Source organism: Myotis daubentonii, chromosome 8, assembly GCF_963259705.1.
Source record: "Myotis daubentonii chromosome 8, mMyoDau2.1, whole genome shotgun sequence".
Classification (NCBI taxonomy): domain Eukaryota; kingdom Metazoa; phylum Chordata; class Mammalia; order Chiroptera; family Vespertilionidae; genus Myotis; species Myotis daubentonii.
This window is the reverse complement of record NC_081847.1, coordinates 34,359,335-34,380,555: the sequence shown is the minus strand read 5'-3', so window position 1 is coordinate 34,380,555 and position 21,221 is coordinate 34,359,335. Positions and strand designations below refer to the sequence as shown.

Here is a 21,221-nt window from a genome sequence, read left to right as displayed (position 1 = left end):
GCTGTGAATTTGAGGAATAAAGAAACACAAAAGCAAAGGTTTTCTTTTTCTCCAGTCATCGCATTTCCAACAGGTTCTGTCAGTCCTCTGTCCTTATCTGTACTGACATTCCTGGCATAGTCACCTACTACTATAGATGGGGGAGGACAGCTGGCTCCGCTGCTTCTATTTCAGTCGCACAGAGGTGTCTGGTCTCCATCACTTTATAGTCTCCAGCTTTGGTCCTAGTCGCAGAAGGGCTCCCCTCAGCACCCTGAGCACACAGATAGGGCAGCTGGGACTCCCAGGGGACTTGCCCAGGGTCACCCAGCAGGTCAGCGGGGAATAGGGCCTGGAACCTTGGTCTCCAGAATCACTTTTCAGGACTCTTGCCTCCAACTACATCCTGTTGCCCTGTCCTTTACTCTGGGGGACCAGGTAACCTCTGACTTCTGGGGGGGGGGGGGGGGGCGGCAGGGACAGATGTGCCCGGTCCCAGCAGAACTGACCCGAATGGCACCATCCACATAGAGGTCAAAGTAGTTGGGATGAAGAGATGGGAGGGTCAATGGGAGGATGAATGAATGGATGGGAGGATGAATCAGTGAATGAATGAGCCGAAGGAAGGACGGGAGCACAGATGGTTGTGAGTGGGGCAGGAGGAGGGCTGGCTGTTAGGATGCCTGCCTGGGGAGTGTGGCGGGACAGGGGGCTACAGTTGGAAGGAATCGCCCACTTCTCTCGTCTCAAATGGGATCCGAAGAACACAGGACCCCTAGCAATCCAAGTCCAGCCCCATCACTTTTCGGCTAGAAACCCAAGGCCAAAGGAGCGACGTGCTGTGCCCCGGGGCCCGCTGGGAAGTCGGGGCGAGGGGAGCGGGGAGCTGGGTCTCCAAGCCCCTGGTGCGGGCTCCTTCGCCCCCACCGGCCGAGCCTGCCGGTGCCAGGGTGGGGGTGGGGGGGCGCCTCGCCCCGCCTCCGGAGGCCTCGGCCCCACGCGGCCCCACCAGCTGCCGTTGTCCCGTGGGCCCTGGGCCCGGCACACTGGGGCTTTGTCCAGTCCCCGCCGCGACCCGCGGGAGGGGCCCCCACATGACCGAGGGGGTAGGAGGAGCCTGCGGCGGTGGCGGCGGCGGCGGCTCCATCAGTTCCCTCCGTGGCCGGGGGTCGGCGGGCGGTGACGGCGGCTGGGCCGGGCTGGGCGCGGCCGCGGACGCCGGGCCCCCTGCTCCCCGCCAGGCCGCCGGCGCTGGGCCTGGGCCATCGCGGCAGCTGTGACCCGAGCGCGGTCGGGGCTGCGAGCTGGGGGTGCGGCCGGCCCCCCGGCCCGGGGATCATGGGGAATGGCATGACCAAGGTAGGTGGGCGGGGGCCCGCGGCCGCACCTGCTCGCCCCCCACCCCGCCGCCCGGCCCGCTCGCTCCGCCCGCCCTGACCTTCCGGCTCCCGCCGAGTCCCTCTGTGTCTGTCTCTTTCTCCCTGTGACTCCCAGATCGGATTTCGCTGGGTGTCTCTCCGGGGCTGTATCTCTCTCTCCTGTCTCTGTCTCCTGGTGTGTCTCTGTATCTGCCTGTTTCTGTGACTGTTTCTCCGTGTCAGGGAGCCACTCCTAGACTCTCTCTCTCTCTCTCTCTCTCTCTCTCTCTCTCTCTCTCTCTCTCTCTCTCTCTGACTCTGGACTCTCTGCCTCCTCCTGTTCCTGCCTTCCCACTCCCTCCTCCTCAGAATTCCCCACCACCCACCCTGGCAAGTCCACCTCCCCCTTCCCTCTCCCCTGCTGCTCCTACCCGCCCCCCTGGTCTTCTGCCCTCCCTCCGCTTTCCGCCCACCCCCACCCAAGGCAGCCTGCCTTGTGCCCCCTGGTGCCTCCCCAACCCCTCTCACAGGGTCCAGGCCCCCAGAGGGACAGGGCCCCTCTGTCCTGAGGTTCAGACAGCCTTCCTGGGATGGAGAGCGGCTGCGGCCTCCAGCTGCAGGGGTGGGAAGGGGGCTCCCCTACCCCGCTGACCCTGCCGGCTCACCCTGCCTGTCCCTCCTGCAGGTACTTCCTGGACTCTACCTCGGAAACTTCATTGGTGAGCACTGCCCACTGCCCCGGCCATGGCACTCTGCCTGTCCCAGGCCCACGTCTGTCATGCACGCTCTGGCCCACGCACCTTGGAAGCGCGCAGGAATGGGGCTGGGGGCCGGGAAGTGATGCCAGGCTGGGAGGGGGAAGAGCTCACGAGGACGGAGGGGTAGGTACACGGGTGGGGAAGTGTCTCCGGGGCAAAGGGCTCAGAATGCTGGGCGCTGGGCAAGTCTGCAGCTGCTGGGAGCCTAGCCTCTCCCCCAGCACCAGACCAGCACCTCTAAAGGTGCTGGGGTGAGGTCTGTTTGCAGGTTTGCTTCTAGCTGGGAAGCTGGAGACCCCCCCCCGCCCCCCCCCTCCCCCCCCCCCCCCCCCCCCCCCCGCCAACCTCCTCAGAGGAGGAGCAGTCCTGGAGACTGGACTCTACCTCAGAAACTCCATTGGTCAGCACTGCCCACTCTGCCCCAAGGCCTTGGCACTCTGCCTGTCCCAGGCCTGTGTTAAGAGACAGGCTGGTCCGGGGTTTGGGGGCCCATGGTGAGAAAAGTCACTTCCATCTGCAGAGTCAGGGAAAGCTTCCGAGAGGGAGGGCATCTGAACTGGGATAGGGCCTTCCCCATCACCCTGTCCCCCAAGGGCTCAGGTGCCCCTCTCATAAGCCCTGATCCCTTCCTCCCTGGAGCCACCTCAGCAGCACATGCACGTTGCTTTCTGAGTATTTGGCTAAATAAGGTCCGAATTCCCGTGAGGGCAGAAGCCAAGACTGCGCTTGGTGAGCACTCAGTGAATGTGTTGGGTGAGGATGTGGACAAATGGAGACAGAGGCGATCTGTGTCATAGACTTTGATTATAAAAGGTCTGTATATACTGGCAATCCAGCCCCTAGAAATGACCTCTGATAGCCCAGGGGGTGGGGCCTGCCCCCAGGTCATTTTTCATCTCTTTGTCGATACAGATACTAGATTTAAAACAAAAATGGAAACCTGTTCTTCATGTTGTTCTGTCACCTGTATTTCCCATTAATAATATATCGTGGGCATCCTTGCACATCGGCACATAAAGATCTGCATAGTAGTCCAGTGTGAATATACCGTTTTTATCCAGCTCCCTTCGGTGGACATGTAGCTTGTCCCCACTTCTAACTATTTCTGATGTTTTTACTGTTTTAAGCAGCTCTGCACACAAAACTTCATGTGAACCAGCCCTTCTGTAGACAAGATTCCTAGAAGTACAATTCCTGGGTCAAGGGCATGCCCGGAAAGGGTGTTTGGGATGGAAAGACTAGCACAGGGAAGGCGGGGAGATGCCGGGCCATTACTGGGGGGTGCCCCAGAGATAAGACTGAAGCCTAGCGGTGTGGCAGGACCGGCTATGCTAGGAGTACGAGGTGGCCTAGGAGCCCGGACCAGGCAGAGGGTCTGCCAAGGTGGAGAGGGTGAGGTGAGAAGGCGAGTTGGGCAGGGAGTCGCCTCTCACTTGGCCATCAGGAACACATGGTCACACCTGCCAGACTGGCTCAAGATTCCTGTTTCTTTCAGATGCCAAAGACCCGGATCAGCTGGGCCGAAATAAGATCACTCACATCATCTCCATTCATGAGTCACCTCAGCCTCTGATGCAGGTACTCCTTACCCCCATCCCAGGGCTGCGCATAGATCGGGGAGGGGGCTTGAGAACCTCCCCACCCCCAAGCCCATTTATCATGTACCTACTATGTGCCACTCCTTTACTGCCTTCCTAACCCATGTATCTCATTTGGTTGAAAATTGGCCTCTTTTACATTAGCATCCCTGGTTGCCAACTGAGGTAAAGTAATTTGCCTAAATTCACACATCCAGGAAGTTAAGGAGCTAGAATTTGAACACAGGCCATCTGGCTCCAGTGCCTCCACTGAGCCATAACAAGGCCCCCACATGGCTTCCCATTGCCCAACTGAATAGATGACCCCAAATGGATGGTTCTGGGCTCTATGTTTCATTTTGGGACCCGGTGCTGTGGCTTTGCCTCCCTGGGCCTCTGATCCCTCAGCTCTATCTGCCCCAGGGGGCTGTTGTGAGGGGGGCAAATGGGCTGTGGGATGGTGAGGATGCCTCGCACACTGTAAAGCATGGCTCCCACAGGAGCAGTTGGTGCTGGTATTATCGAGTCCTGGGGAAAGGAGGTGAGGGTGTTTTGACCCAGAGGAGGAAAGCAGGCAATCCCGACCACATGTGCTGAAGTCAGGAGGCCTGAGTTCACACCTTCGCTTACGCTCTGTAACCGTGGGTACAGGACGTCCCTCTCTGAACCTCAGTTGCCTGATCTGTAAAGGGGATTTTATGAGAGTACTGACCTCACTGAATTGTCGCAAGCCACACAATAGGTGCTCAACAATTTACAGCTGATCTAATACGAAGCTAATCATCCTCATCGCATGAACAGAGACCCTTCCTCCGTATCTGTTAGTCTCAGTCACCCATGGAGGTAAAGAACTGGGGGTGGGAAAGGGCTCTGAAGATCTGAGATTCAGACCACGTTCTGTCACAGATTTGCTGTGTGGCCTTAGGCAGGACCCTTCCCCTCTCTGGGCCTTAGTTTCCCCGTGTGTCCGATTTGATTATTTCTGAGAGCAACATCCAATAATCTAGGATCCTCAGTGTCATTCAAAGAAGAAATTTTCAGGTCAATGGAGTCTGATTTTGCTTTATAGTGCAGGCTTGTTTTGAAGTAACTAGAGTATGCAGTCACTAGATTGCGTGGGGAAGGTTGTGAAGTCATGAATATATTTACTAATGAAATGACTGCTTGTAAAATGAATCCCTGCTCCAACAGCCCTCCCCTCTTCTCCCAAGCGTCTCTCCTGCTCCATCCATCAGTGAATTTGCCAGTCAGAGGTTGATTATGCCCTGAAAATGCAAGGCCAAATGTGTTGCAAATGAAATTGCAAGCCTTGCAAAAGATGCAGGGCTGAGTGACCTTGGTGAAAGTGAGTTAGAGAAAGGCTGGGCTCTCACATGAAGCCTGTAACCAATGAGGAACTGGCTGGGGCCCCTTAGCCACTGGCCATTGGTGGGCCAGGGACCCGAAAAGAGCCATTTGAATATCAAGTGATTAAGACAAGTCCTTGAGAAAGGTGATGAGGTTCTTGGAATGTGGGCAAAAATCATCTTTATGAACTTGTGTGAAGGTGAAGCACGAAGTGAGGGATGTTGGAACAAGTTTGTTGGAAAAACTAGTGACAATCCACTCCTTGATTATTTTAATAATTAGCACAAATTTTATAACCACAATTCATGAAGTGTAAACTCACTTTCATAATTTTTGTTTCTTTTCAAGAAAATAAAATCTGCAGTGCCCTTCTTACTATGTAATTTTGTAATCCTCATTCGAAGGGGAGTCACTCTAAGTGGCCCTTTCCTGGCTAAAAGAAAGGTCCCTGGATCCTTTTTATCAAGTTCTTAGAAGGTTCTAGAATCACAGATGGTCAGAGCTGGGAGGTCCTCTTTGAACAGAGAGGACAACTGTGACCCAGAGAGGGGCAGGAACTGGTCTGGGGTCAGGAGGTGCTTGTGGGGCCCAGGCTGGGGTAAGAGGGTGCAAGCAAGCCCCCTCCCACTGCCTGTGTGTGTTTTGTACTTTCAGGGCATAACCTACCTTCGCATCCCAGTAGCCGACAACCCTGAGGTACCCATGTAAGTTCCCTGGGATGGACCGACAGATGGACAGACAGCTGCCTCCGCTGGTGGTGGGAGGGAGGAAGGGAAGTGGTGTGAGGGGGGAAAGAGAGGACTCAGACCAGGAAGCTGCCCTTAGGACCCCAGCTCCGATGGTCACCAGCCCCAAGTTAGACTCTGGCTCAGCCTCGCCTTGGTCTGTGCCCCTGACCGAGACCATTAACCTCCTGGCGCTGAGTCTCTGCTGCTGTGAGTTGGAGAAAGTTACCCGTCCCACAGGGTCAGCTGCACCAGCGGGTTTGCAAAGGTCAGGCTCAGCTGGTTCCTGGCCTTGGAGTTAAGATATCTGGATTCTGGCCAGGCTTTGCCATTTACTTGCCGTGTGACCTTGGACAAGTCACTTCCCTTCTCTGAGAGGGACAGTGGGGGTGTGATCAGCATCAAGGAGGCTTTCCAAGATCAGGCAGCAGGGGCTGAGGATCCAGGACGAGGCCTGGAGTATAATGGGGGCTCCGAACCCAGGATTTTTGTTCATGTTAGCAGCCGTGCCTCCAGCCTGGGAGGGGCCCGGACAAGGCACCCTGCCCCTCTGGAATCTTGCTGTCAGCCCCATTGTAGACCATCACTGTCCCCGGATGCTTTGATTGCAGACCCCCAGAGCAGGGGCCCCCCTGTGTCTCCTCTCACCCATTTCCTTGAAAAATCAAGATGCCCCCTCCGCTGTGGAAATAGGGTGCCCAGGACACATTGGGGAGGTTCTCGGCCTCTGCAGTGGGATCTGCCACGACTGCCTCTCTATTGTTTCACACACATCCCCATCTCAAACAACAGCATTGGCCCCTACTCACTGCACGCACCAGCTGACCTAGGGACCCCCAGGCTCTTGGTCTCTTGCCATCCCATAAATGGGGAGGGGGGCAACTGGGAGACACCCCCCCAGTGCTCCCTCCCTATCGCTTTCTTCTCTAGCAAAAAGCACTTCAAAGAATGTATCAACTTCATCCACTGCTGCCGCCTCAACGGGGGGAACTGCCTTGTGCACTGGTGAGTTACGGGGTGATGGGGAGAAAGGAAGTAGGTGGCTGTCCTCTTCCCCAGACACACGCATCCAGTGGGGAAGGAGGAACGTGTGGCAGATCTTGTCCAGCTGTCACAGTGGCTGACAATCCACCGTTCAGCTGATAGAAGCTGCAGGGGAGCTCAGATCAGGGCTCTGTCCTTCACCAGCTGTGAGGCAAAGGCCAGCTAGCTGTTTCTCCCTGAGACTCAGTTTCCTCATCTGTAAAATGGGGAAAGAATGCTGACAATGGTGGGCTCTTGGGAGGGACAAATACCCGCCAATAGTTCTGGCTCCCTCCCCTCCAGGCGTTTGAGGCCATAGTAGTGCAGGGCAGTGGAGAACCCCAGGCTGGGAGACGGGACCCACAAGGCTTCCCAGGAGCCCCTAGCCCAGTATATGTCACTCATTTCGTAACTTCTCACTGAGCATGAACTCTATGCCGGAGCCCCAGCCACAGGAACAGCTACCCCCAGCCTTGTCTCTCACCCCCTCTCCCTCCTTCCCCTGTTCAAAGTGCACTGGCCATCTCCCTGTTTTTCAAACCCACCAGGCTCCCACCTCATGGTCTTTCCTACATACTGTTCAGGACTCAGCTTGGTGTCTCTTCCCTGGGAACAGCTTCCCTCATCCTCCCCATCCCCCCTCTAGATTAATGTCTCTTCCTATACCATCTCCTGGCCCCGGACTCATCTTCATTGTCACCACCTGGAACTGCTTCCCTGCTTAGTGTCTGTCTCCCCCAACCAGACTATAAGTATCAGGATGACAGAGACCATCTCTGTTTTACTTCCCACGGGATCCCCAGTATCTGAAAAATAACAGATGATCAGTAAATGTTTGTTGAATGAACGAATGAAATGATGTTTCACTCAGGACGTTAATGTGGAGGAATGCCTGGGGATGCTCCAGGCAGAGGGAACAGAGTGGGCAAAGGCCTGGAGGTGGGAAGATAGGTCCTGGTAGGTCCTGTGGTTGGAGCTCAGGAGGCAAGGGTGGGAGAGTGGACATGGGGATGGGGTGTCTGGGGGGCACAGAGAAGACTGGGCCTCCCCTGAAGCTTGGGGTGGGGTAATCAGCTTTGCAGGCATCTCTCGAAGCACCACCATCGTGACAGCGTATGTGATGACTGTGACGGGACTAGGCTGGCGGGAAGTGCTCGAAGCCATCAAGTCCACCCGGCCCATTGCTAACCCCAACCCAGGCTTTAGGCAGCAGCTTGAAGAGTTTGGCTGGGGCACTTCCCGGAAGGTAGGGACTGGGGCAGGGGCTGGGGCAGGGTGGGAGGCTCTTCCCACTTGAGCTGAGCATTGCTTGGAAAGAATTGAACCCTGGCAGCATTGCTCAGTGGTTAGAACACCGGCCCATGGATTGAAGGGTCATGGGCCCGGTTACTGGTCAAGGGCATGTACCTGGGTTGTAGGTTTGATGAGAATGTGGGAGGCAACCAATCGATGTGTGTCTCTCACATCGATGTTTCTCTCTCTCTCTCCCTCTCTTCCCCCCTTCCCTTCCACTCTCTCTAGGAATCAATGGAAAAAATATCCTCGGGTGAGGATTAACAAAAACAAACAAACAAACAAAAAAATAATTTAGCCTCTGCTTCAGACCTGGCAGAAGATTTTTCTAGGGCCTCAAACTCATGGCCCTGTAGCTAATATAGCCCCTGGGTGTATTTTGTTTGGATACTAGATGTTTTCTTTTTCATTGAGAATTTGAATGCCTTTGGGCCAGACTCTGGACCCTCCATTTGATCAGGTCCCAGAACTCCCTGCTCTACCTGCCTGCAACCTGAAGGGCATTTGAGCGTGTGGGCCCCTTTGGAGAGAAATGTCCATCTACTCCCCGCTGCATCCCTGGTGAGGCCAAAGCACTCCCTTCTCTTCTGCCCAGTGGGCAGATGGCACATGGAGATATCAGGGACTGAGGCTTCGGGGCAACCGGGGAAGAGAGACAGAGAGAGAGAAGCAGCAGGTGCAGGAAGGCTCCCAGCAGGTGGCAGGCTGGCATCCAGAGGCTTACCTGCAAGGCTTTAGGGAAGAGGCAGGCACAGAAGAGGCCCCGTGAGTGGAGTTGCTGTGCAGGGGGAGGGTCACGCTGGCAGGTCTGGAAATGGGGTGTCCTAAAGGAAAGTGGGTTCAGGGGGAGGGAGGGACTCACGGAGGGGCTCAGTCAGGGGCATGGAAGCGCAGAAGGGGGGCTAAGAGGACATTCGGGAAGGGGAGGGGCCTAGCGAGGTGTGGAGAGCTCGCCCCGGGGTTGGGGAGGGGGCCGGGCCAACTGCCTGGCCCCGACCGAACCCCTACATCCCCACCCCAGCTTCGCCGGCAGCTGGAGGAGCGCTTCGGAGAGAGCCCGTTCCGCGACGAGGAGGAGATGCGCTCGCTGCTGCCGCTGTGCAGGCGCTGCCGGCAGGGCTCCGCGACCTCGGCCGCCTCCCCCGCGCCGCAGGCCTCGGCCTCCGAGGGGACCCTGCAGCGCCTGGTGCCGCGGGCGCCGCGGGAAGCCCACGGGCCGCTGCCGCTGCTGGCGCGCGTCAAGCAGACTTTCTCTTGCCTCCCGCGGTGCCTGTCCCGCCGAGGCGGCAAGTGAGGCGCCCGCCCCTCCTCCTCCTGGGCGGTCCCCCGACGGGGGCTGTCTGGGCCGCCCACGGCCTCCGGGAGCGCCCAGCGCCGGGGGGCGCCCCGCGGCGGCCGGCCCCCTGCTCCTGCCCGCTCCGCCCGCCCTGCTGGTCTGCGGCCGTGCGCCCGCCCCCGGCCCGGCTCCTCTGGGTGGGGCCCGCCTGCTGCAGTCACCTGGTGCCTTAGGCCTGGGGTTGGGGGGGCACGCGGCCCCTCCTCTTAAGGCGGAGGGCGTGCGGTCGGACGGCCCGCAGGGTATTAAAGAGACACCGAAGCGGCCTTTCTGAGTGTCCCCCAGTTACTGAGCGAAGGTGCGGCGGCAGGACTCGCCCGGGGCCGGGAGCCTGCGGGAAACGGGGGGGGGGGGGGGGGGGGGGAGCCGGCCCCCTGGGTAAGACTGCAGGCCTCTGGGCTGAGTTCTGCCTGCTTCTCTGACACTCTCCCCCATTTCTCCCCGAGCCTCGGTCTCCCTCCTCTTTGAATCCCCTTCCCCTCCCCACTCTCCTCCCTGAGCCCCCTCTTCCCCTCCGACTCCCTCCCCTGCCCTGTTCACAGATACCAGCTGGTAAACGCCTCCCGCACGCCTGACCTTTCCATACCGAGTTCACTTAATCCCGGGGCGGCCGGCAGCTCGCCAGGGGACGCGCGGCCAGAGGAGGGGCGCTCTTTCTGGGTTTGGTGGTTACTGGGGAGGGGCACCCACCCCCGGCTGGTGGGAGTGACCCTGCCCACCTAGAGTTTAAAGGCCAGGCAGCCCCATAAAGCAGCAAATTGACTTCAAGGATGAGCAGGGGTCATTGGAGCTGCCTTTTCCTCAACTAAAATTAACCAGAGTTGAGAGGGCTCTGAAATAGCTACAATAATATAGCCACTGGCATGGGGCTCACTACGCACCATGCACTGTGCCCTCGTGTTGCTGATATTCTGGTGGGAAAGACGCCAGATGGATAAACTAAAGGAACATAGTCAGGGAGTGAGGGAGTGAACTGTTTGCTCTCTGGGGAGGAGCATTCTAGGTAGAGAGGACAGTAAGTGAAAGGGCCCTGAGGAAGGATCCTGTGTGAACGCAAGACGGCTGGACTCAGCAGAGTGCAGGGAGCCTGTGGTAGTCCTGGCTAATTGGGGGGGCGGGGTGTCACTGTCCATTGGGTTAAAAACACCATTCTATTTATATCGGTACCTTCCCCTACTTAAAATCTCTATGCCCCCCCCCCATTATCATAGGACAAAACAAACACCTTGATCTGATGTTGCAGGTCCTTCATGATGCTCCCCCTGCTTCCATCATTACTTTCACCACACTGTGACTCAACAACAATAATAGTACCAGCCACATACTGGCTCTCACTATGGGCCAGGCAACGTGTTAAACACTTTCCTGTGTCTCGCTTAATCCTCAAGCAGCCCTAGGAGGGAGCCCTTGGTGCCCACGGTCACCAGCTTGCAAGCGGTGGACCGGGATTTGAACCCAGGCAGTCTGGCCGTGGACCCCGCCCTCCTAATTCCCACAGCTCGGCCACTTAGGCAAATGAAGGGATTGTCTGACACACCAGTGGCCTCTGCTTTGGTGCAATTATTTTGTATTATTTAAATAATTTTGTATTTAATCATGTGAAATGCTTTATGCCCCATAGGAGCGCTTCAGGCCCGAGTTTGAATCCTGGTATGGCTAGAAGTGTCCGAACTGGGTGGCTGCTGGAATATGGGACAGAGGGTGGGGAGCATGAAGGCCCCTCCCACACGGTCACATGAAGGACAGTGCTACCAGCCTCTGGCCAATGTGGCTGGGCGCCCAGCTCTGCACACTCACTGCAGAGGGGGTGGCTTCTCTCTTGGAGCCTCAGTTTCCCCATGTACACAGCAAGGGGGGGAGCCGTCTGAGCTACTTGACCTCTTTTAGATCACAAACCCCAGGTGACAATTTAATGACAGATACAAACTAGAAAAATGCAGAGACACTCGGGGGGATCACAGACCCCACCAGGAACCCCTAGACTCCGGGGGTAGCTGATGTTTCGGCTCCTGGGCTCTCGGGATAGAGAGACACAGGTTTGGATCCTGGCTCCCCCACCCATTAGCCGTGAGACCGAGGTAATTATACTGATCTCACGCGCTGCCTCAAGCACCAGCCCAGGTCTCTGCAGGAACCGCTCTCGCAGGCCGCACCGGTGAGCATCCATAAAGGGGGCTCCCAAGGTTTAAGGAAATCGCTGCCCACGTGTGGCCCATGGACCCCCTGGATCAGAATCACATTCTACAAGTCCAGGTGGACTTAGTTTGAGAAGCACAACACCTTTCCAGCCTCTACGGGCCAGTTCTGCAAAGGGGCCCGCAACTGTCTGGCCGGCTGGCTGGGAAGAGCAGAAAGCAGGTGCAGCGGAGGGGCCAGGGATGCCAGCCCCCCTCCCCCACACACACACACACACATGCACACGCACACGCACACACACACACCCCTGGGCACGGGCAGAGCCCTGGCTGTCCCACACCTTGCCCCCAATGGGTCTTGGCGTCCCTGGCCCCTCCAGCTGACCTGTGCAGGAGGCCCCACGCCCTCTGGGTCAGGCTACACGGGGAGGGACCAAAGCAAAGGGCCTCCCGGGAGAAGGGACAGAAAGGAAAGTGAAACCTTCCCGGCCAGACTTTCGCTTTCACTGCCTTCCACGCACCATCCAGGTGGCCCCCTGTCGCCCTTCGCCCTTGCCCTTCGCGCTGGGGCCCTGTCGCTGCGGGCCCAGAGCTGACCCCCAGCCCTGCATCCCCGATGGCCGGCGACCCCTGGCGGAGGGAAGAAGGGAAGGTCCCCGACGACGGACGACACACGGCGGGGGCCGGGGGTCCCCTGCGGCTCCGTGACTGGCTGGTGTTGCAGGTCGAGAGCGGGAGCTACCCTGGGTTGTGCTGGGAGGACGAGGGCAAGACCCTCTTCCGCATCCCCTGGAAGCACGCGGCCAAGCAGGGGTACCAGGCGCAGCAGGATGCGGCGCTCTTCAGGGTAAGGGGCAGGGGCTGGCCGGGAGGGCTGTGGACGAGCACGGCCCCAACCCCAACGCCTAGAGCACTGACCTGGGCCACTGGCCTGATCCTTAGCCTCGATCATCTCTAGCGTTCTCCACAGATGGAGACCCTCAGACTCCCTCTTAAAACAGAAGCCCCGTGGCTGCATGACCCCACTGACCATCCATCTCACAGAGGCCTCTCCTCCCCCTCCACTGCGTGAAATTAGGTGCCATGGATGGGAACTCCCTCCGCTTGGGGACATTTTCCATGCTTCCCAGCACCAGCCCTCAGGGGCCTACCCCTCCAGGGCTGCCTCCCTTTCTTCAGGCATCATTCACTTCCTCCGAACTCGTACTTTCCCATAACGTGTAAGAACCAGACTCTTTCCTGTATGCAATAAGGAACCAACCAACCACATATCAGGCCACCAGCACCCCAAACACCGCACTGTCTCTAGCTCCCGATCCTCTGGTCTCCCCGTCTCCTGGGAAGAGTCTCCTGGCCACCAACTCCCTCACTCATAGCCCCCCAATTCCTTCTCCCCGTCCTCTGCCCCTTCTGGCTTCTGTCCCTCCTGCGAATGTTTTTAGGTGCCAAATCTAAGGATGCCATCACTGTCATCTTCTTTGACTCCTGGTGGAAGGAGGGGGGGCGTCCTGGATCTGGGGCACCCTCCCTCCTCCTTGAAACACACTCACTTGGTTTCCAGAATCTCTGCCTCCCCTCACACACACACCCTGCCCTCCATTGTTCTACCTTCATGGCCCCTGCTTCTCAGCCTCCAACCCCTCCTCTCCTATTTTGGGGCTCTCAGCATCTACTCTTAGACCTTCCTCTGCATGTCCCATTCTCCCCTTCCACAGCCTCAGCATGGAGCCCAAAGCCTGTTGGTCTCATAGTCCCCAGACCTCTCAAACTCAGCATATCCTCAACACCACGCTCATCAGCTTGCCCCTACCAGCACCCGTTTCTCAACATGGAATATTGCGCACATTGCCACCCAGACCCCAGAGCCAGGGACCTGAGCCCTGGCTTCCTTCCTCCCTTCCAATCTCATTCTTCTCCACTACCAAGGCCTGCTGGCTCTTCCCACAGAACCTTCTTCCAGCCATCGACTTGGACCCATTCTACAATCTCTCACCAGGACATCTGCTGTGACCGCGTTGAACTCCCTGGTCCGTCCCCACCCCCCCACCCCCACCCCCGGTCTCTCAGCTCTCCCCTCAGTCCTCCAGGGGGATCTTTCTAAATGTAAATCTCGCCTTGCTACTCCCCTACTCAGAATCCTCCCATAGCTCTGCATTGCCCTTGTGGTAAAGTCTCAACTCTTTATCGTGGCCTCAAAGCCCTGGAGGAACTGCTCGTCCCTGGCCTCATCTCTCTCCACTCCCGCCCCTCCCCAACTGGAGACCCAGCCTGAGTTCTTTCAGTTTCCAAATGCTTCCTGGCTCCGTCACCATTGGCCCTTGGCACCTGTTGTTCCCTCTGCTAGAGCACCTTCATCTTCATGTTCACCTGCCAACTGTCATCGGGCTCAGCTCAAACGCTTCTTCCTCAAAGTCTTCCCCGGTGCGTTCATTTAATGCATGTATTAAGTCTAACTCAGAGCTTCTCCCAATTCCTCCCTGATTCCCTCTGCTTCCCCCACTGAAACCACTTTCCTATGAATTGTAAGGGCCTGGTGACACCGAGCACAGAGCCTGGCACACAGTGGGCGCTCAGTAAGTATTAAATAGTGTTTGCATGGCCTTATTGCTGCTGTTCAGAGGAGAGAGATTCTGCAGGCTGGCCCGCCCCATCCTTCTGGCTGCTTTGAACATCCCTCAACCCACCGCTGACACCCACATGTGACTCCCTGGCTTCACACCTTCCTGGTGCCCAAAGCCCAGGGGGTACAGCTTGGCCTTTGAGGACATTCATGATCCAGCTTCAGCCTGTCTGTTCCTTGTTCCTCTCCACCTTTCTCCCACCACATACATTATTTGTGGATTTCATGTTCGCATATTCACTCACTCGCTGAAATCTGTAACCCCCAAATCAACACCCAGGCAGTGTTGTGGCCGCTTACAGACACACCTGCAGACGAGGGAACAATCTAAGTCCCTGGGTGTGCACATTCCCAGCTGAGGTTGAACAGGTCTGCCTTCTTGTTTCGGCTCTCATGCGATAAACAAATATCCTTTTTTAGTCTATTTAGTGCCACATTTTAAATATTTTTGTACTCTTTTTAAAAAATATTTTTATTGATTTTTAGAGAGAGAGACGAGAGAGAGAGAAGGTGGAGGAGGAGGAGGAGGAGGAGGAGAAGAAGAAGAAGAAGAGGAGAAACATCAAAGTGAGACAATACATGGATCAGCTGCCTCCTGCACGCCCCTTACTGGGGATCGAGCCTGCAACCCCAGCATTTGGAGGTGGAGAATCCCTCAGGGGCGATCAGGAGCTGCTCCATCACAGGACTGCGGGTGCCTCCCCGATTGGCCCTCAGGAGCAGCGGGAGGTGGAGAAGCCCTTTGGGGTGATCAGGCTGGTGTCGGGCAGGACTGCGGCGCAGGAACAAAGAATTTTCAGTAACCACCAGAGGCTCGGCCTGATGACAGTGGCACCCTGCCTTGGTCTGTCGCCCCCACTCACCTGCTCCACCATTCTGCCATAGCCAGCCGATGCCCACCATGTTCTGTGAGCGCTCCCTGGTGGTCAGTGCATGTCATAGCGACCTGTTTTTCAGTTATTCCGTTGTTCATTCTATTTGCGTATTAGGGTTTTATATACCGGTATATAGATAAGGTATCCTGTGGAAATACACACAAAACAAAGTTATTGATCACTTGATGAAAATGCTTCTAGATGCTGCCTAGACTACACACACACACACACACACACACACACACACACACACACTTTCCCAGGGATGGACATAGCACCACAGTATTCCTGCAGTAGATATCCCTGGCCCTTCAAGAGCCTCTGTGAGAACTCCTTTTCAAGTGGAATTTCTAGTCACAGGGTATGTTTCTACTTAATTTAACTAGGCATGCCAGATGACCATGTAGAAGCTTTGCACCCATTCCATGCCCATCAACTCTGCCCACATCACAATCAACTCCTGACATTATCCAACTGGCTAAATTTTGTCAGCTTACGAGTGATATCTCTATGTTTATTTGCATTTCTCTAACCTAATGCATTTAAATACTCATATGTTCATGGGCTTATGGTTTCCTTTTCTGTAAATCATTCATTCTTGTTGATTTGCAGAAGTTTTTTGTACGTTCCAGATTTAGCCCCTTGCTAATTTCAGACATGGTCAATTTGTTTTGCCTTATGGTTCATGCCTTTGAAGTTTTGTTTCCAAGCATTATCTGCTCCTAGAAGGTTTTCTCCTACATTATCTTCTATTAATTTCATAAGTTTACCTCTTACTTTTGGTTTGTTTATCTTCTGGAGTCCACTCTTTGTATGTAGCAATAGGTTAAGATTTAATTTTGTGGTTCTCCAGGTAGCAACTCACCACATTATTTTATATCCTGTCATCCTACTTATTTTTTATGTATCACAATCCATAATCTGGAATACAGCTATTACCACTGAGCTGTTTGCAGCTGTCTTTTCCCATCAGGCTGGAGCTCCTTGAGAGCAGGGACCATGTCTGTCTTGTTTCCCATTCAGTTCCTAACTCGGACCTGACACATGGTAGGAGCTCCAGGAATATGGGCTAGATGGAAAGAGGGAGGAAAGAAGAAAGGAAAGGATGGAGAGGTGAAGGGACAAAGGATCAGAGGGAGAGAGAGAAGGATGGGAGGCAAGGGACAAGGGAGGCCTTCATTCCTTTTTGTAACACCAGTCCCCCCACCCCAGGATACTCCTGCCCAAATACCCTTGCTCATCCCCAGGCCTGGGCCATACACAAGGGCAAGCATCTGGAGGGCACTGACAAGGAGGACCCCTCTACCTGGAAGACACGGCTTCGCTGTGCTCTCAACAAGAGTGTGGACTTCCGTGAGGTGCGTGAGCGCAGCCAGCTGGACATCTCCAACCCCTACAGGGTCTACCAGATTGTCTCGGACAGTGCCCATGGCCCAGGTAACATCTTGCCCCTGGAGGTAGTAGCCAAGAATGGCTCTCTGGGCAATCAGAACCTCACTTTGCACATCATAACATGGGAAATGGTGGGCTTATTGAGCTTAAACTCATGGGCAGGTAAACAGAGAAGGACCCTTAGACCAACCAGTTAATCTCCCCGTTTGAAAAGGAGGAAATTTAGGCCCAGAGAGAGGTGGGTCTTGCCTGAGATTATGCAGTGAGCTGGGGTACTCTTGTCTGGGATCATCTCAGTTGAGGGGGGGTCCCCTTGAGGCCCAGGAAACAATAGTCTATCTCTTACTCCATCTAGTTTCCAGGACTCGTGCTTCCTCTGAAGAGGAGGGCGTTCTCCAGAGCCAGCAGGAGCCCCTTAGAGAAGTGATGGAGTCCACCTGCAGGACAGACCAGGTCAGTGTGTCCCCTGCGGCCTTACAGCCTTGTCAGCTGCCACCTTTTACCCAAACCAGCCTCTCTATGGTCTCTAACACATGCTCCCGCCCCCTCCACGCCCACTCTTCCCATCAGCTCTACTTCACCTCTGCCATCACTTTCCGCTGCATCATTCTATTCACTTCGCCTCCATCATCTGTAGCTCCCTCACTGTTCCCATCACCTCCGTCATCTTCAGCTCCATCACTGTTCCCATCACCTCCATCATCTGTAGCTCCCTCACTGTTCCCATCACCTCCATCATCTGTAGCTCCCTCACTGTTCCCATCGCCTCCGTCATCTATAGCTCCATCACTGTTCCCATCGCCTCCATCATCTTCAGCTCCATCACTGTTCCCATCGCCTCCATCATCTGTAGCTCCCTCACTGTTCCCATCGCCTCCATCATCTGTAGCTCCATCACTGTTCCCATCGCCTCCATCATCTTCAGCTCCATCACTGTTCCCATTGCCTCCATCATCTGTAGCTCCCTCACTGTTCCCATCATCTCCATCATCTTCAGCTCCATCACTGTCTGCATCAACGCTATTTTCTCCAAGCTTACTCCCTGACCCCTATTCATCAGTGGGTCCATTCCTCTGACCCCAGTCACCCCATGAGATCCAGTTCTACCACTGAATTCCCTTCACTGTCATCACCTGTAGCTCTCTCACCCCATCATCTCCATCTCCATCACTGTCTGTATCACCCCTACTATCTCCACCCCATCACCTCTCCCATCATCAGTGGTTCATTGCTCTGTCCCCATCCCCTCCATCAGTCTAATCCATTCCACTTTCTCTAGTGCTCCTATCAGCATCCATTCCATCACTCTGTCCCGCTATCTCTATCACTTCTGTTCCCCATTCACTCCTAGCACTTTTCCTCCTATCATAGTGAGCTTCATCTCTGACCCCATCACCTCCAACAACCCCATCAACTCTCTTTTTACCTCTATGGGGGAAAGGTCTTAAGCCCTGAAACCTCAAATTCCTGTCAACCCCAGGTGGCCTTCAGCCTACCCAGACCTCCCTCTGCCCCACGGCAGACAGTCTGGGAGCTCCTCTCCCACCTCACTACCCTCTCTCCTGGTGCTCAGGCTGGCTCCGGATTAGCCACCGAGGCTGAGGACAGGGAGCAGCCCCCCAGGCTGGCCCAGCAGGGCTCATTGGCACCGGCTGCCTTGCTCCTGGGCCCTCTGGCTGACCACAGTAAGTACTGGGCTTCCTCACCCACCCTGCATCCTCCCTGGCCTCCTCCAGGACCTTGATCCAAGGGTGAGGTGGTGCCTGAGTGCGTTCCCTCCGTCCCCAGGGTACCAGGCTCAGGACCCCTCACATTTCTGGAGCCCTTTGTCCTCTGAGGACTTCAGCAACCCCGGTAAGGAATCTAAAGGCTCTCCTTTCTGACCACTGTGCAGGTCCGGGCTGGGGCCAGTTAGCCTCTGTCTCCCACCCAAAGTACCCAGCCCAGACTCTCACTAACGACAGCCAGCTTTTGCTGAGGGCTTCGTCTCTTCCAGGCATGCTTCTAAGCTCTCCCCACAGTCCTGAGAGAGAGAGCCTCAGAGGCAGAAGCCAGAGGTGAAGGACCTCACCCAGGGTCACACAGCTAGTGGCCTGGGAATGTTCCTAACAGCTCCTAAGTGCCAGTGAGAGATTCCAAGCCCAGGGCCTGGCTGCAGAGCCCACAGCCCTAACCACTGCGCCACTGCTGGCTCCTCACAGGGGCGGCTGCTGCTTTGTGGTTAATTCCACCGGCATTCATGTACTTGCTGGGAGGGAGCTCCTAAAATCCCAGCGTGGGGGCTGGAGGGCCTCAGTGCGATGCCCCCACTGTACAGAGTCCCGGACGCTCTGCTTCTGAAGCTCAGCCACCATTTCGTTTATACTGGAACCTGCGATTATTTGCCACCACGGCCACTGCTACAGTGATTGCTATCACTTCTCGGGAGGAACCGCCCAAACTTCCTGAGGTGGGGGCTGGGAGCGCCTCAGGGCCCCTGCCCTGTTGAGGGGCGACAGGGGGGTAGGTGGGAGCTGGCGCCACCCTCACCTGGCGCGCCTCCTGGCCCCTCCCGCAGATTGCTGGCTGCACGTGCGGCTGTTCTATGGGGCGGAGCTGGTGCGGGAAGCCACCGCGCGCACGGCCGAGGGCTGCCGTCTGGGCCCGCGCGCCGCCGTGGACTCCGCGGCCGAGCGCCTCCTGGGGCCGCCCCGCGTGGCCCAGGTTCGCTTCCCGGAGCCGCCGCCCGGAGCCCGCGTGCTGCGGCGCCTGCTGCCGCACCTGCAGCGCGGGGTGCTGCTGTGGGTGGCGCCCGAGGGCGTGTTCGCCAAGCGCCTGTGCCAGGGCCGCGTGTACTGGCGCGGCCCGCTCGCCCCGCACCGCGCGCAGCCCAACAAGCTGGAGCGGGAGCGCACCTGCCAGCTGCTGGACACGCGCCGCTTCCTCGCTGGTAGGTGGCGCGGGTGGGGCCGGGGCGGCTGGGCACACGGGTGGGCAGAGGGATGTGGGCAGAGGAGAGTGGGCACACGAGGCGTGGGGGCAGGGCCATGGGCTTCAGGAGGCTGGGCCTGGGGTGGACATCGAAACAAAGGACAGGGCACAGAAGCACCAGGAGTGGGAACAAATATGGCCATCGGGAGAGCTGTAACAGTTACCGATGTAAACATCTGGGAGATATAGGCGGGAACAGGCTGGGGGCACTGGGTGTGGGGCATACGCAGAGGCGTGGGCAGGTGTGTTGTCATAGGGCAGGGCACTAGGCATAGGGTGGGCAACAGGGGCACTGAGCACAAGATAGGCTAGGGGAGTGGCAATGGGCATGGATGGGCATAAAGGCAGAGCAGTGAGCGCAGGGGCACAAGACATGGGGCATGAGCACTGGAAGTGGGCACGGATGTAGGCATAGATGTGGAGGTGGGCATAGGGCATGGGTGTACACAATGGGGATGTGGTCTCATAGGACATGGGCATGGGATATGAGCACAAGGTGGGCACCAGGTGGGATGTCCCATCTTGGCCCAGCCCCTACAGTCTCAGTGCCCGTAGAACTGCGGGCCCACCTGCAGGACGGTCGCCCAGAGCCCGAGTACCAGATCCGTCTGTGCTTTGGCGAGGAGTACCCGGGCCCCCCGGACCAGCCCCAGGAGCGGCTCATCATGGCCCACGTGAGTCACCTCCCCACTCCAGTCCCCACACCCTCCAGTCCCCTCCGAACAGCCCCTCACTGCCCCCTCTAGTCCCAGCTCTGCCCCTGACCTGCTCTATGACCGATCATACCTCGATGATCGGTATGACCCTGCATGTAAAATGTGTGTGGGGAAGGGGCCATCATTAGGGCTGTGACTTCCCACGGGAACATAGAAGGTGGGTAACGGAGAAAGTCGGCTCATTGCCTCACCTCCCACCCCTGCAGGTGGAGCCAGTCTTTGCCCGAGAGCTCCTCCTGCACACGAAGCACCGCAACCACAGTGCCCCGGTGGCGAGGCCCCCCTCCCCACACCCCTGATGGCATCGCTCACTTGATGACGCAGCTGGTCAGCCCTGAGCAGCCACTTCTTCCTCACACCTTCTAACGTCAGCCCCACGGGAGGCAGAGCCCACCCCAGCTCTGCCCAAACGGAGCCAGTGGACCTGGGCCTCCCCCCGCCCCCCACCGAGCATGGGCTTCAGCCTCTGAGCTGCGGAGGTGCAGCCCTGGAGCGCAGTGTGCAGTGGATGGCCTCACAGCTGGGCCCGGGGTGTCAGGCGGAACCGAACTGGACCTTGAGATTCCAGAAACAGCAATTAGAGCAGAAGACATAAGACTTCGTTTCTTTGTTGTGAGCCCAACATGCCTATAACAGTTCATCTAAAGCAGACCTTACCTGCGATGGATCCATGATAAGCTTTGCTTAAAACTGCATTTACCTCTAAGGGGCTCTGAGTTTCCAGACTCTTCCTCCTACCTGGGTTTGGGGTGAGGGGAGGGGGGTCCCCAAAACAGAGGACTTGGCCTGACCCTGGGACTTTGGATGCTAACCACTAAACCGCCAGCACTTTCTTGGGAGACACTTTCTTTGGGGAAACTGAGTCAGGCCCCCAAGCAGAGCCCCGAGGCAGAAGCCAAAGTGGGAACTAGGAGGAGTCCAGCCCCTCCCCGAGACCCTGCAAGCTCTACAAACTGTAAGTTGTAGGAAATTCCTGAGATTGGGAGGGAGCCCCTCAACCATGAGGGCAGCTGACCCTGCTTTGTCAGTAAGTCACTGTTTTCTGCCCCTTTTCTGATTTCCGACTTGTTAGGGCTGCTTTTACAGATGGCGTCATAATAAATCTCTTTCAGTGATA

The 21,221-nt window shown here is 56.8% G+C and overlaps 2 protein-coding genes across 5 annotated transcripts; both read left to right on the top strand.

Annotated features, from left to right (window-relative positions):
* The first annotated feature begins 832 nt into the window (after positions 1-832).
* Positions 833-9,613, top strand: LOC132239497 (dual specificity protein phosphatase 15). Of its 2 annotated transcripts, XM_059705843.1 has the most exons (8): positions 833-1,338; positions 2,023-2,056; positions 3,591-3,673; positions 5,674-5,723; positions 6,675-6,749; positions 7,842-8,013; positions 8,289-8,313; positions 9,082-9,613. In XM_059705843.1, the coding sequence occupies exons 1-8, from the start codon at positions 1,318-1,320 to the stop codon at positions 9,567-9,569; spliced, it is 948 nt and encodes a 315-aa protein (XP_059561826.1). In that variant the 5' UTR covers positions 833-1,317; the 3' UTR covers positions 9,570-9,613. The 2 variants fall into 2 exon arrangements, with proteins under 2 accessions (XP_059561826.1, XP_059561828.1); XM_059705845.1 differs by lacking the exon at positions 8,289-8,313 and having other exon boundaries at positions 845-1,338; positions 9,082-9,504.
* Positions 9,614-12,084: 2,471 nt separating this feature from the next.
* LOC132239494 (interferon regulatory factor 4-like) lies at positions 12,085-21,221 on the top strand. 3 transcript variants are annotated; one of them, XM_059705840.1, is made up of 8 exons: positions 12,085-12,378; positions 16,274-16,463; positions 16,774-16,871; positions 17,992-18,103; positions 18,207-18,272; positions 18,976-19,347; positions 19,964-20,062; positions 20,311-21,221. In XM_059705840.1, exons 1-8 carry the CDS (start codon positions 12,148-12,150, stop codon positions 20,418-20,420), a joined length of 1,278 nt encoding a protein of 425 aa, XP_059561823.1. In that variant the 5' UTR covers positions 12,085-12,147; the 3' UTR covers positions 20,421-21,221. The 3 variants fall into 3 exon arrangements, with proteins under 3 accessions (XP_059561823.1, XP_059561822.1, XP_059561824.1); XM_059705839.1 differs by having other exon boundaries at positions 19,944-20,062; XM_059705841.1 differs by lacking the exon at positions 18,207-18,272 and having other exon boundaries at positions 19,944-20,062.